The sequence below is a fragment of the Gymnoscopelus microlampas genome (genome assembly GCF_963454915.1).
Source record: "Gymnoscopelus microlampas genome assembly, chromosome: 8".
In the NCBI taxonomy this organism is placed as follows: Eukaryota; Metazoa; Chordata; class Actinopteri; order Myctophiformes; family Myctophidae; genus Gymnoscopelus; species Gymnoscopelus microlampas.
The window spans coordinates 14305843-14321209 of record NC_139945.1 but is presented as its reverse complement, the minus strand read 5'-3'; the positions used below and the strand labels follow the sequence as shown (position 1 = coordinate 14321209).

General features: G+C 42.4%; 1 protein-coding gene across 1 annotated transcript; it reads left to right on the top strand.

Moving 5' to 3' along the window:
* The first annotated feature begins 5944 nt into the window (after positions 1–5944).
* Positions 5945–7399, top strand: fam181b (family with sequence similarity 181 member B). Its single transcript, XM_084064764.1, has one exon. It carries the CDS (start codon positions 5973–5975, stop codon positions 6918–6920), a length of 948 nt encoding a protein of 315 aa, XP_083920890.1. The 5' UTR covers positions 5945–5972; the 3' UTR covers positions 6921–7399.
* The last annotated feature ends 7968 nt before the right edge of the window (positions 7400–15367 follow it).

The window sequence follows — 15367 nt, the reverse complement described above, 5'->3', positions numbered from 1 at the left end:
GCTCTTCATAGGTTTTAAGCCCGACTGCGGTATTTCAGTGTCTTCCAGTAGGAACAATTACTTTGTGATTTAATAAAACTCCAATCGGAGGAGGCCAATAAAGAGAGTGGTGGGAGGCTGACCTGGCCCCTGCAGACTGACCGGTGGGATTCCCCCAGGCACGCCATTCATTCCCCCACACTCTTTAAAGCTCTAAATTGCTGCACCAAGACAGCCCATGGATCCCCGTTTGTTCCCCCCTGCTAGTAATATTATTAATACTGCACATGGGGTGCTGGAGAGGTTGGGAAGGGTTGATGGAAGGTTAAGAGTGAGGCAGAGAGTGTGTATGGGGGGCTGTTCAGAACCAAAGACCCTTTTGTGATTCTCCAAGAAGTCTTTTTCTTTTTTTGGATAACTTCTTTTTTTTTTTTTAAGCTGGGAGAAGTTTAACCACTTGAACCCTATCCTGGGGGGTGAACATTCGGTGAAAATGGCAGATCTACAAGCTGACAACGCATCGCAGCTCGGCCCGTTGTCAGCTTGTAGATCTCCTATTTTCAGTGAAGATATTTAGTGTAGAGTAAAAACACGAGGGGGCCTAGTATAGAGCCCTATAGGGTCAACTATGTATAGGATTTAAATGGTTACAATTTACAATTTTGGGCATTTAGCAAATGCTCAAGATCGGACAAAGCAGAGTAATCAAACTCTAGTCAATAAACAATAAGATACACAAGAAGGAATAATGCAGTGCCTCAAATAAACCAGGACACCAGATCTAGCACCTGACCAAACAACATACCATCTAAATAACATTCTTATATTTCTGCTCAAGTGACTGACATACGATAAACATTAATGCCCCTTGTCCACCTAAATTAGCACGTATGCAAAACCCACTAGGCAAAGTAGGCGATTGATTCCTTTTTGAGCGGTGTAGCCGCTCCTATAAGTGGGTTTGGGACCGTCGTGGAAAGACCGTCGTGACAATTTGTCTTTCGCTGTACTGTGATTGGCTGACTCTATTCACACCCTTTGCTCAGTACTGTGATTGGCTAGTGAGACGCATGATGAAATTAATAACCTATAAATATCACCACGCACTTAAAAAAAAAAACTTTTTTTTTTAAAGTGAGCTTCTATCACTGTGATGACCACTGTTGTTGCTAAATAACACCGCTCACTTCACACTGGGTGTGATTTTTACCAGTAGATATACCCTTTTGATGTTTTTTCACATGAGCACAAACTCACTCACTCACTCACTCACTCACTCACACTCTGTCTGTCTTTCTCTCAAGGGCTATGCTGTCTAGAGGCAATATGCAATTACAGCTACTAAACCAATGACAATAATTGTTTTGAGATTGTAATAAATAGAGGATTGTAATTACAAAGAAAGTTCAAATTACTTTGAACAAATTATCAAACTAATTAATACTTTACTTAGAATTTTTACTTCGTTTACATATTTCTATTTTTAGGGGCAAATTCGAGTGAAATACTCACACTAGAGCACTTGGTTCCTTATTTCCTGTTCCCTTTGAATCAGGAGAAGGTTTCTCATAGAATGGTGCTGGATAAGGTGCAAAAATGAGCGTGTCTACCTGTGTCATGTTCCCATCGTTGTTGATTGGACCTGGATATGGGTTTTGGGAATGAATGCTGATTAGGGTTGGACCATACATCAATATTATATTGATATTGTGATATGAGACTAGATATCATCTGAGATTTTTGATATTGTAATATTCGTGATATGGAATTAATGTAGATCTGCTTTTTGTGCTATGTTTGGTCAAATATATACTGTATATTAAAAATATTTTATATTACAATTAATTTATTGTCAACAACAATTTCAATATAAAGGTATATGGTCAAAAATAGTGACATTTGATTTTGTCTATCGCTCAGCTCTAAACCCGATTGTAACCTTCTCACAAAGACAAAAGCCAGATGTTAGTGGGTGTTCGCTGGGTTTTTTAGTCCAGTGGGAAAGGTGCTTCAGTGACAAGGGACAGAATGGCTTCTTGTCATGTGCCTTGTTTCTGCGAGTTAGCTATTAGTCCAGTTCTGTAGCCAAGTGTCTCACAGTCAGAGATTCTTGACGTGACGTGACGTGACGTGACGTGACGTGACGTGACGTGACGCAACGGAACAGAAGGCGGAGCGTGTTCCTCGAGTTCATTTTGTGCCACGACGCCAGACATGTCCACCAAGATCTCCGTCAGAGGATTTAGACTGAATCTCACGACGACGCCCCTCGCCTCGGATGCATACAAACACAGCTGAACACGGGGGAGGGAGGTCCCTGTCACTAAAAGAGCCCCCCTTGAAAACTTTTCTCAGGACTTTGAGGGGTCATTAATTTCCCTGGTCCTTTCTTAAGACCCTGACACTGCCATCAATCAGAGGTGTTATTAGTATTCGGCTGACCCCGGGCCCCGAGTGTGTCCCCTTGCACAGGCGGGGACCACACAGTAGTAGGAAGAGATTAAGCCTGTGGGTGTCACATCACGTTGCCCTGAGCGGCAGGGACAAGCCCAGGCAGCCGTACCTCACCCAGCAGCACCCAGGGAGTTTGGGTGCTGAATAAGTAACATCCTGGGAATTTCCTTCTGAACCGATCTAGGATAGGATGGGACAGTGGTTCTCAAACGTTTTCACGTCAAGGACCCCTAAATGTATCTTTATTTGGCTGCGAGCCCCCAACAGAAAAATATTGTGTGTTAAAATGTTAGATTTTTTCCCAAAGAAATGAAAATAGCTGATCTACAAGCTCACAACACATGCGATGCGATGCATTTAGAGCTTGTAGATCGTCTGTTTTGATGTACTGTATATAGAGTTTAGATTTTTAAGCTATGTTAACTTTCGCTGGATCACCCGTGGAACCCCCTCAAGGACCCCTGGGGGCCCCCGGACCCCACTTTGAGAACCACTTGGATAGCATAAGATAGGATCTTTATTAATCCCCAAGGGTGGGAAATTCAGGGTGTCACAGAAAGAAAAGTAAGAATGTGGACAACAAGACATTAAATACAGCAATAAACCATACTGTACAACAATAGATAAGCAATAAATTCTACTCACTTGCAAGCACACCCACCCACACACACCCACCCATAGATCTGTGCACACAGTAAAATCCAGAGCATTAATTTAACTCAGTTACAGGCCGTTCACACCAAGCAACTATTTCTATAAATATAACTATAATTATATTGTTCACCATTGTCTGCCATCTGCCATCCACTCAAGCACGATTTATACTACATCTTTATAGTTGTAGTTATAGTTATAGTGCTTGGTGTGAATGGCCCTTCAAAGTCTAAAGTTTTGGGTCACTTGCTTGTTGAGAGAACAGACATGGTGAAGTGTGGATTTGGTGAAAATTGAATTGGTGATGCTTTCAAAAGGTTCCTCTGGGTTTGCACCATGGCCCTCTGGAGTTTCTGAAATTAGCATGTGTGATTCAGCCTCTGTGATGAATGCTGGGAAGAAAAAAAAACGTGTTGGGAATTTGACAATTTCTAAGTCTTACATGTCTGCGAATTCAAACCAAGGCACACAGCTTTCTCGATCGTTCCCTTATTTTACCTTTTTTTTTCTCTTTCTCCCCACTCCCCCCTTTTCCTTCTCGCCCTCTCACCCTTTTGGTGACAATGGAGGCTTGTTTCCGGAATCCGTGCGTCAGCCTCCGAGATGTGAATAACCCACCAGCACAAAAGCCCAAACGGGAAAGAGGGGATAAGGCTGCCATGTCCCTGATGATGTCACTTTGCCAAAAACCGGGCTGCTGAGCTGCTGAGACTGGGAGAAAGTGTGCAATGGGGGTTAAAATGGTTTCCAGCCTATAATATCCAGAGAGTCCATGACTGTTCGTTCCATGGCTATCACAGGCTTCCAATTTATCTTAGTTTTAATAGTTCCAATTGAAAGACTTGAATTTCACAATATATTTCAGATTCTAAAAACAAAAGGCTACAAAGTAAGTTTGAATATTGAATTCTGCCAAATTCTCCCACTTTATTTCCACTTTCTTTTATTTTCTTCAAAGATGACAGAACAGGCAATTTACACCAACATAAAATAAAGAACCCACAAAACACCCTTCTTTGGCAACGAACGTACGAACGTTGTGTTTGCATCTTTTAGCTTTTCTCGGGGTTCCTTTCAGGCCGCGGTGGCCTGTGTTGTGCTGCAGATAATTAGATCAGCACTATCAGTTTCACTGTCCCTATTGTACTTGAACATTTACATAAGAATAGCACTTTTTTAACGGCCCCTCGGTCTCACCGCTTCAGCGTTCTTGTTTTCTTTTCTTTCTTTTTTTGCCCTCCGACATTTAAATGATTCACTGCCTCACCTCAACGTGTCCTTTAAAGGGAGGGGAGGAGGATTCCCTCTTTTCACTTCTTCTTCTGGGCCAAAACAAGTGAGAAAATGCAAAAATAAAAGAAGAAGAAAGGGACAAAAGAGAGAAGGAAAGAAATATATATGTATGTTTAAGTCTTTACATCAGCATACGTAAAACAAAAAACTAATAAGAAACAAGAGGGCTAAAGAATGTAAAACATTCTGAAATCTCACAATCCCTCCCCCTCGTTTTATCTTTATTACTGTATGGAACAATTCTGCCAACTCAATATTACAAAACGCTTTTATTGCCTCGCCGAAATTTCACTTAAACTGGAGTAATACCCTGGCACCGTGCAAACACCACACTTGGGATGTATATCGGCGATTTGTATTCACTGTTTGCCAAGAAGCTTCCTGCAAACGCGTTATTGTTTACAGCAACAGAAGTTTCATACCAGGGATTTCTGCGGGTCAACATTTCTTCTGGCACACCGAGCGTGAACTGCACTTTATTCCCCTTTAATTTAACAGCTCCGGCAGCTTTTCTAGTTAAATCGACTGTTCATTATTGAGACCCATTTTACGAAGGGGCTGTGAGGTGCAGTTTAATGAATCTCTGGCACAAAGCTCCCTTTCACTGGCGGGGGAAGAATGGAGGCTATTTAGACCCTGTAGGGCTTTATGTCAAAGGCAGCCCATAATAGTTGTCAGGCCAGGGCAGAAATTCCCACTGGCCTGGGAATGCACCAGAAATCAACTTTTGCCATGCGCAGATTAAGACACAAGCAAAGCAGTTGGGAAGATTCTCCCCCAAACAGTGACATCTGTTTGGGCACAGAGATTTTTCCCACAGAAAAAAAGATAATTTTACTGACATTTAGACCACTGGCTTGGAGTCTGTTTTTTGGAGTGTAAGTGTAATAGAAGATTGAACTGGTTGCTAGTGCTGATCACTGTGCCAGGACGAAACCACCAGAACACCAGAAAATTATGTTCTGAAAATTCTACTACACTACTACACAAAAAAATACCAGTTTTTAGAGATTCTTTCCAGATGTTAATGTAAAAGTTAGAATATTTTTCAGTACCGTATGTGACAGCTTTCCAAATGTGCATACATAGAAAACACATTTTCTATCCATTAGAAATGTTCCTGGAACACAGGAGTAAAGACCTCTCTATAACATTGTGATACAACCTTTTCCTCAGCCATTGTTACTGTAATATCCTCCAGTTTCATCAAAGTGTTTGTGGTTGAGAGCACTTGTAAACAGTTCAACTTAAGGGGAGAGCTCTAGAAGCGGGCATTGTCTTCGACACAGCAGGGAATTTCAGACAAATCCCTCTTATAGTTGCAGGTGGTCGGACATAAGCAAAGAGTTAATTCCTGTGGTGCCGCTGCCCCTCCTCTTTGATGTTCTGACATCATTGGTCCAGCCCCCTGAAAGATCTCTCAGCTCTCCTCAGTATCCATCAGTTCTACTCTTGAATGTTTCCCAGGCACTCACTGCGTGAGCAGCATCAGGACCAAGTGTTTACGTGAGGGGCTGAAAAGGGACATGCTTTGATGAAAAACTCCTGCTTTTTGAGATTACAGCAGACGCCACAGGTGAAGCCCCGGAGTAATGGCTGTTCAGACCGCGATCATGAACCCCCAGTTCATGAATTTCTGCTTCCCCGGATCGGCGGTGGAGTATGACATGGAGAAAAGTCTGGACGGGAGTGTCCTGGGCGAGGTGGAGAGCGAGGGCGACTACAGAGAGACCACGAGGGACTTGCTGAGTTTCATCGACTCTGCTTCCAGCAACATCAAACTGGCACTGGACAAGCCGGTAAAATCCAAGAGGAAAGTCAACCACCGCAAGTATCTGCAGAAGCAGATCAAAAGGTGCACCGGCATCATAGCGCCGGGGAACGTCCCAGAGACCCCAGCAAAGAGACAGGGCTCCCCTCTGGCTCAGCCCAGCCCCTTCCAGGGTAAAACTCTCCCTAAGCGCGATGGAGTCCAGGCCAATTTGCAAAGCAAGAGCCTGGCGGCCCTCTTCAGCCCTGCAAAGGAAGTGAGGGGCGAAAAAGCCAAGAAGCCGCCCCTGAGGAACCGCAACCTGCCGCCGTCATTCTTTACAGAGCCTGCCAACTGTTCCAAAGTCAGCTCCACATCTGGGATGACTCTGAAGGACTTGGAACGAGGCAACCCCGAGGCGATGGAGTTCTTTGAGCTATTGGGGCCGGATTACAGCAACATGGTTGGCGATCAAGACCTATTTCAGAGCATGCCCGCTCGGGTGCAGCCGGAGTTATTAGGCCCAGAGCCCTCATCTTATGATGGCCATCATTTAGTTGGTGGCTTCCTCTACACAGAGCCCTGGACTAATTGCACTAGCCCCACTAAGAAGTTAGTGCCGAGCCAGCCTCCGGTCTACTGTCAGTCAGACTCTGGTTCTATAGGGCCTGTGGAGGACAACCCACTGTGCACTTTGGCCTTCACTAACTTCTTTACAGACCCCTCTCTTCCCCAGGTCACTTATGATCCCAGCGGGGGTTACAACAGAGCACATTTTGCATCTCTATGAGACACTGACAAGTTTATGTTTAGGGTTCTTCAGACATAAAACGGAACATGACAAAAAGTAGAAAGTAAATCCAGAAAATTGAAGGTGAAAAGAATAACCATAGTCGAAGGACAATATGACATGTCTGTATCATGCTTATCTGTTCTTCCTGGGCAGATACTGCAACTGGATCTGACCATCATTTCTTGACAGCGATCCGTTGTCATGAATGTGACAATTTCTTGATAGTTTTATTCATATGGCTATATATGAACATGAAAAGGCGATGTTATTTTATTTAACTTTTTTTTTGCTACCAAATTGTCCACTGAGGAGACTGGACTGTCCACTCTGTATCCCCTCCTCTTAAATAATTTGATAAATTACTCATATATTGCACATGCATTTTGAAAGAAAAATACTGCAGGAATTAAGCACCGGTTTTAGTCACCTTAACAACAGTTTATGTTGGAGAAATGTTTTACTTGCCAGAGATCCCAATATGGCACCTTCAGACTCCTGAATGCACTGATCTAGGAGAGTCACATTATGCATCTAGCTATTTGTGTGAGGATGAAATAAAGCTGGTCTTTATTATACAATCACAACATTGATGTCTTTCTTGTTGTCCATGTGTGCTAATGATGCTGCAGCATGGCCATTGACCATGGTTTAAATGTACTTTGTTATTTGTACTTTTGAATACTTTAAAAAAACATGTACTTTTGAATACTTGCACTTGAACTAAAGTTACTTGTAGTTGAGTAATACTGTATGTGACCAGGAGTATCTATACTTTGACTCAAGAACTGGAGTACTTTGTGCTCAGTCCACAGTCCACTGTGGTTGACCCACAGTAAGGATGCTAACTAGTCCCACAGTTTGACACCAGGATACTCAGTGTCTGGTCATTCTTAATGCAACATATTATTTATAGGATGCAATACAATTTACATTTGTCTACCTTTTATGATAAATATGACAATGTTTAGACAGTTAACTGTTCCCCCCTTCCAAACAAACTCACTGAAACGTGTTGGAGAGACTAACATACTACAGTACGAGTAATACGACAGTCACACTCTTAATACTAGTATATATTTCAGACTACATATGACTGTTTAGGGTGTTTCATACTTTCACCACAGCTAAATTACCATTCCTCTTTGATGGAATGGAGTATTTTCAGATGACAAAAAAACTGATAGATCGGCCGATCTTTTGATATACATAGATTTAATTAGCTTTCTTTATAGTGTGTTCACCAAATAGTTGGGAGAAGATAAGAAAAGCTGCATTGGGTTGAACGGTACATAAACATGTCCTTTAAAAAAAAGAAGTCTTATTGCAAACAAGCATTCTCATTTGACCTGTAAGCACATTTTAGCCAAGAACACATTTTCATTTATGTTGGGGTGCTGGGAGTTTACACAACTGGGTACTTTTCAGTACAACTGTCTGCAACTGATCACAAACTCACATCTCATTTGTTTAGAAGCAGTGGTTCTCATCAAAGTGGGGTCCAGGGAGGGACCCTCTGGCTTCCAAATGCACCCTTACAGGTCGGTAACTCGGAGAGTGTACAAATGAAACGGGTCCATTTGGTTTCATTTGTTCACTCTCAGAGTTATGGGGGTTCTTGATTAATGAAAACTTTTGAGAACCATTGGTTTATTGGGAACAGTCCAGTCGCCTCAGTATCTTGTTGAGTGTTTAGTCATGTGTCCTTATCTCCCTCTGCTGGTTGATGAACGTTAGTATATTATCCTGTGTGATCTTTGGGATGCTAGTATACCTTCCAAAGGGTTGCCACAAAAATCCATGAATAATTCACCGTTACGTTTACTGTAATCAAGCAAATTGAAGGCAGCATTATGATTCCTCAACCTAAGTTCTAGAGTTAACTGTAAAGATGAAAACAGCATTCTAATCTCTATAAGATTAATTACACAAATGCTTCAGGCCAATCCCACGTAGCTTCCCCTCTCCATGTACAGTAACTACATGGTTAACAGTCAGGTTGTTTTGTATTTTACGGTCATCATGGGATGTTGTGGCATTTGAAGTGCCACAATCTTAATCACTTGAACCTTGTGCATCCATATTCTGGGGGGGATATTATTAGCCAATAATAGCCGATCTACAAGCTCGCTTCGCCTTGTGGCTTGTAGATCGGCACTTTTTGGCAAAGAAATTTGGTGTAGAAGGGGAAAAAAGCGGTACAGAGGCACGTCAGGTCGAGTTTACTAAGCCTAGAGGGTTTAAGTGGTTAAAATGTCTAATTTCTGCTGTGCTCAAAGCTGGCACTTCAAAAAAAGCTTCTAGAGCTGTGGCAGTGTGGCCTGGTGGATAGAGTAGCCTTATGTAACAGAAAGGCTTTTTTATCAGACTGTCGGCAAATCCCATTTGTTTCCCAAATCCACACAGTTGTTTGCAAGTGATCAGATTGGAATAGAGTATTCAGACATGGTCAACATATCTGCATGGGGCTGGCGGCTGGCCTTGCGGTCCGGGCACCTATAGGCTGCTATTGTAGCCTGACACTAGCGTGTCACGGGTTCGAGTCCCGTTCCCGACAAGCTTTGCTGCGCGTCACTCCCCATCTCTCCCCCCATTTCCTGTCAGTCTAATGTACTCTATCAAATAAAAGCAGAAAAAGACACAAAAAAACATATCTGCATTGGTTGGTTGCTGTGGTAACAACGTAACGACATAGGCATGAGTAATATTTAAATTAATTGTTGTACTAAAATATATATAAATAACAGATCTACGTGTTGTGATGCGACGCGTTTTAAGGTTGTGGTGCAGCGGTTGTCAATGGCCAAAAACAGCAGATCTATGAGCTCGCAACAAATGCTTATGCGACGGGCTGTAAAGCTTGCAGATCAGCTATTTTCACACCGTTGTATTTAGAAATATAAATCAGACTTCACTGTCTGAGTGTCTGGACTGAGACACATCTTTAGAAATCAGATTAGAATCGCATTTCAAAACACTTATTCATGCGGTTCAAATCTGATTAGCAAAAAAATACAATTTCAGGTGTTTTATGCTGTTCAGACTAAAAAGCAATGCGACTCCAATCTGGTTAGGCCAAAAATCGAATCTGGGCCGCCAGTCTGAACATAGTAGGCTATACGTCTGTGGTTCCCAACTGTGTTGACGTGTTAAGTGGTCAGCTGGGTGGGCCACATTATCGGTATCACAATGACAACTTGTTTTTCAAGGTTTTTAAACGAAAAATACCATGACCAGTTTTTTTTTTTTACATTCATTCTTTATATCATTGTTATTGATCATAATCAATAAAAATCTATTTGGGGGCCCACTTGCAATATCCTCACGACCCATCAGTGGGGCCTGGCCCACAGCTTGAGAATCGCTGGCATAAGTAAAATTCAGGTTTTTTTCCCCCTAACAACTGCACCCATGTATCCTGCCTTGAGCATACTAAACCCTGGCTCACTAATTATAAAGTAAAGTCACACCCGACTCGAGCAAGAATGACAATTAATTGGCCAGCAGTGCTGTAACAGAGAGACTAGATTATAACTAAGGAAATGACCTACACTTGTTGGTCAGTGTTTAGCTTCATGTCAACATGACGCTAAGGCATGGCCTGGTGGTGAGTGTAGCTGTCTTGTAATGCAGTGGTTCTCAAACCTTTTCGCGTCAAGGACCCCCAAAATGACAAATATTTTGCTGCGGACCCCCATCCAAAAATATGCAGTGCCAGGGACCCCCAGAAGCAAAGATTTGTGTTAAAATGTTCACTAATGTTCAAGATTTTTGAAAAATAGCAGATCTACAAGCTCATAGCGCGGCATCGAGCGCCGCGCTATGAGCTTGTATATCTGCTATTTTTGAATGGCCAAAGTATAAAAGGTTAAAGTGGTTCAAATTATTGTGATGCTATATTAACACATTTTGCTGGGGACCCCCTGGAGAGTATACAAGTGGAACCAAAGGAACCCACAAGGGTCCCTTTGGTTCCATTTGTAAACCCTCAGACTTATAGACCTATAAGGGTCCATTTGGAATCCCCTCAACGAACCCTGAGGGTCCCTGGACCCCACTTTGAGAATTACTTTTGTAATGGAGCCGTTTGAAATGCACTACTGCTAGCCTATAAGATGGAATCCTGCCCCAAAGCTGTATCCCTTAACTCAGGGGGTCCCCAGCAAAATGAGGAACAGTTTAATGTCACTATCATTTCACCAGCTAGAAGTTAAAGCCAATTGAGAGAATGTATAGAATTGACTATTCAGATCATAGGTTTCACTCTCTGCTATCTCCCCACCTACAGTATAGACAGTTGTACAATTCTGAATTAAATCTAATCTAGCAACAACAATCTTCTCTTATGGGTTATGGCACAACATCTTTTCAAGAGGGGGCCCACAACCTACTACATATCAATTTGGGGGTCCTTGACATGAAAAGTATTTGAGAACCACTGCCATAACTATCTCAATAAAGAATCTCCTCCTCAGACCTGAATGTGACTATTCAACCCACTAGATGGCACTGAAGTTCCATTGGAACTCCAGATTTGTCCAGCGAGAGACAATTTCAGGTATAGCCTATACGTATAGGCTATGAGCTTATTGATACTCCAGGAGTAATATTACACAGACATAATTGAGTGGGCCTTCAGATGTGTTTTACGCTAAATGTACTTACTTAGGACTAATTTACTAAGGAGAACAGAACACCTGTAACCTACAAAGTTACTTGTGATTTTTAATCTCTTTGTATTTTCAGCTACGTTGGATTTAAATTAACATCTACAGTATAGCATAAGGTGCTTACTTCCATAAGCACATTATGTGATATGTGCATTGTGCATGCTGTAGCACAGTGGTTCTCAAAAGTGGGGTCTGGGGACCCCCAGGGATCCTTGAGGGGGTTCCAGAGTGCCCCTGCTAAATTAAAAATATCCTCAAAATCTTTTGAACCACTCTAGCTCTGTTATACTTCAGCTATTTGAAAATAGCAGATCTACAAAGCTCAGATTTTGAAACATTTTGTAAACATTTTCACGTTACAAATCTTCTGGGGTCCCTGGCACAAAATCTTTTCAGATGGGGTCCGCAGTCAGATACATCCTAAATACATACAGTACGTCCTTGACATGCGCCTACTATGGGGCATCATGATCCTGCAGTAGGCTACTGTCAGAACAGTCACCCTGCAGTAGTCTACTACAAGAACGCTCGCCCCAAAACACGCTCACCCCAGGTCAAATCCGGCGACCTCGGAGTGGTCGCCACCAGATATTCCTAATCGTAATCTCAGTAAAACAATGTCTAAACCTAACCTTATTCCTAAACTTAACCTCAGTATAACTAAGCCTAACCAAAAAAACAATAGACACCTTAACAGACGATAAGAACCAGTATGCGCGCACAGGCCGGCACCAAATGAAACCCATTCTGCCAGGTCTCGCTAGGACGCGCCTCACTAGCCAACACACAAGAGGAGGTTGAATGAACTGGAACCAGCGCACCCGAAACAATATGTTGGGAATTGATTGCAAGAAACAATCGCCTGTGCGTCCAGTCTTTAATGCTTTGAAAAGTTCAAAGCCATCATTTCGATTTAGAAACCTGCAGTAGGCTTACTGACAGAACAGTCACCCTGCAGTAGGCTTAATGACAGAACAGTCACCCTGCAGTAGGCTTACTGACAGAACAGTCACCCTGCAGTAGGCTTACTGACAGAACAGTCACCCTGCAGTAGGCTTAATGACAGAACAGTCACCCTGCAGTAGGCTTACTGACAGAACAGTCACCCTGCAGTAGGCTTACTGACAGAACAGTCACCCTGCAGTAGGCTTACTTACAGAACAGTCAACACTAACCTGTGATGACGACCAAACAACTATTCGGCACCTGGAATATACGGTAAACTGTCAACGCAGGAGGAAGCATTATGGATTTTCTGTCTCAACAGATACCCGGCTGATCATATCGGATTAGGCTTCTACTGTTGCAGGCACAACAGTATCATTATTTGAATTATAGCACACTGGAGATGTAATGTTTGTCATAGCGATTAACAAGACCGCCCTCGGCACGGGCCCGAATAACAAGAGCCAGATAGCTAAGTAAACTAGATAATAACGCCGCTGTGATGCCTGCAATATGTGCACTCACACGATGTGAGCTACTGTATGCACAAAGGTATTATGTGGCGCGCACAGCGGGGAGCCGCGTGCAATTCTGTGCTTTGTGGCAAGATATCGCACACCGGACCCTCAATATTTATTCAAACAATCATATATAAATCATATGGCACCTTTGAAGGCGTGTGAGGCTGTGAGCACAGGGGTCCGTGGAATCTAGCTTTTCCATCTCCATGCCACTGCATGATGCACGCACACAGGAGAGGAGGGAGAGGCTGTGCATGAATGCATACGTACATGAATGCAGTTGCCTATGCATTCACGCCAGTATGAGGTTCAAGTCAGGAAAGGCACTTTGGCCATGTTTCAGCTCTCCATTATGCTACATTTTATAATATTAATATTAGTAACAACAACAGCAGCAACACCTGCTACAGCAGCAGCAACAACATTAACTGTATACTGTAGAAAATTCCATTAAGATGCAGCTCAAATAGCCTTTACAGCACTAGGACAGATAGGCCTACACATGTGACATGCAGTGTTGGTTATTACACATAATGACATAATATTACGAGTAATATAACACGTTACCTTTACAAACTGGGTAATATTACAGTTACAATGTCTAGTAATTAACACATACAGAATTACTTTCACAAACCATCTGCAATACTGACAAATATATACAGCAACCCCTGCACTAATAGAATGCATTGGAATTGCTGCTGCTAAAGTAACATTTTAATGCCAATAACATTATTGTCATTCTTCTCTATTCCATTTAGCCTACTCTATTCCATGTCATATTATACTTAGGCCTTTTGAGCTTCATTTGGTGTTTTGTTAAAGCAACCTTACTTTTGGCACATAATTGTAACGTAGCTTATTATTTCTTGTGTCCGGGTTGCAGTCCGTAGAGCACTCGCCTTTGTACCACAAGGTCATGGATTCGATCCTGGGCACCGCCAACTCAGTGTATGATATGAGGGGTGTGGTCATGAGCCATGCGGTGACGGTAGGTGTTGCGCTCCACCTCAGTGAATCATCTCCCAGGAGTCTAGCGCATTGAAACAGGGATAAACTCCAGTGTTCTCGTCTGATACCGACACGTTTCTCCGACATATACCTACTTATTACTTTTAGTTCAAAATTAAGTATGTAGGCCTAATATAGGCTATGACATTTTGTAACCAACAAAGACGAGACAGACAAAACACAGAAAAGATAGCCGTATCAAGGCTGTCAAGGGTCGACATTCTAGCTGATGTTTAAATAAGGAGTGTGAATCACCTAGACCTTCTTTGCGAGCTAGCTTCAATTCATAATACGACTTTCAGCCGAAGGATACGCAGTAAAATAATCAGTGTTCATTTATCCATTTGTAACTCCGAGAGTGTACAAATGGAACCAAATGGACCCGTAAGGGTCCATTTGGTTCCATTTGTACACTCTCTGAGTTAAATTAACAGAGGATTTTACTGTGTTATAAGAGATCCAAGAGATTGAGAATCTCTCTTGTGCTTGCACTCGCACTGACCTCCCTCAGCTAGTCTTGTTAACGCCGCTGGAGTGGAGGCACGATGCAACATGATATTCACCAGTCTGCTAGCCTCAAGCCTATCTTGATGACATGCAAAACCCATCTCTCTGCTGAAATCGATGGCAATTCTTCTCTTTTTGCACGGTCTGTTTCACGCAAGGCCGGGCGAAATGCATTTTGTATGTAGGCTATTACAATATGTCATTAATATCAGCCGGCACACTGTGTGATATGATATTAGCAGTCGTCACATTGCTGTGTAGAGATAACGGTGTGTACTTTTCTATGCCGGTACGCCGGGGACAGATGACCTGTTTACCTGCAGCTGCATAATAAGACCAATTTTCAATGCAGTTGAATTAGACCAGCAATGTTATTGTGCCTCCTGATCATAAACAAAATAATAGGCTACCAATCTCTATCTTCAATATATACCCATATATGACTCTCTACGCTTATTTCATTCCTTTAAAGTAAACTGCTCTCATCCAATTTGCGGCTTCCCCTCTTCCCCAACCGACAAATCTAACAACTGATATCTCTTTTGCCCTTGGAGCTACTGCTGTGGGCCACTTCAAACAGTCCCTCGGTCAACTGTAAACTTAATTTCTCCAATATGTAACTTCAAAAAGGTCACTGCATTGCAAGCAATAATAGATAATGCTGCTTTCCTTGCAAGGCTGTTTTGTTGCAGGATTGGATTATAAGCAAGGACACAGAAAATATATCTCTGTGGAAACAACATCACAATGTGTATTTTTCATGTCCATCTGTAACCTATATCAATAGACTCTA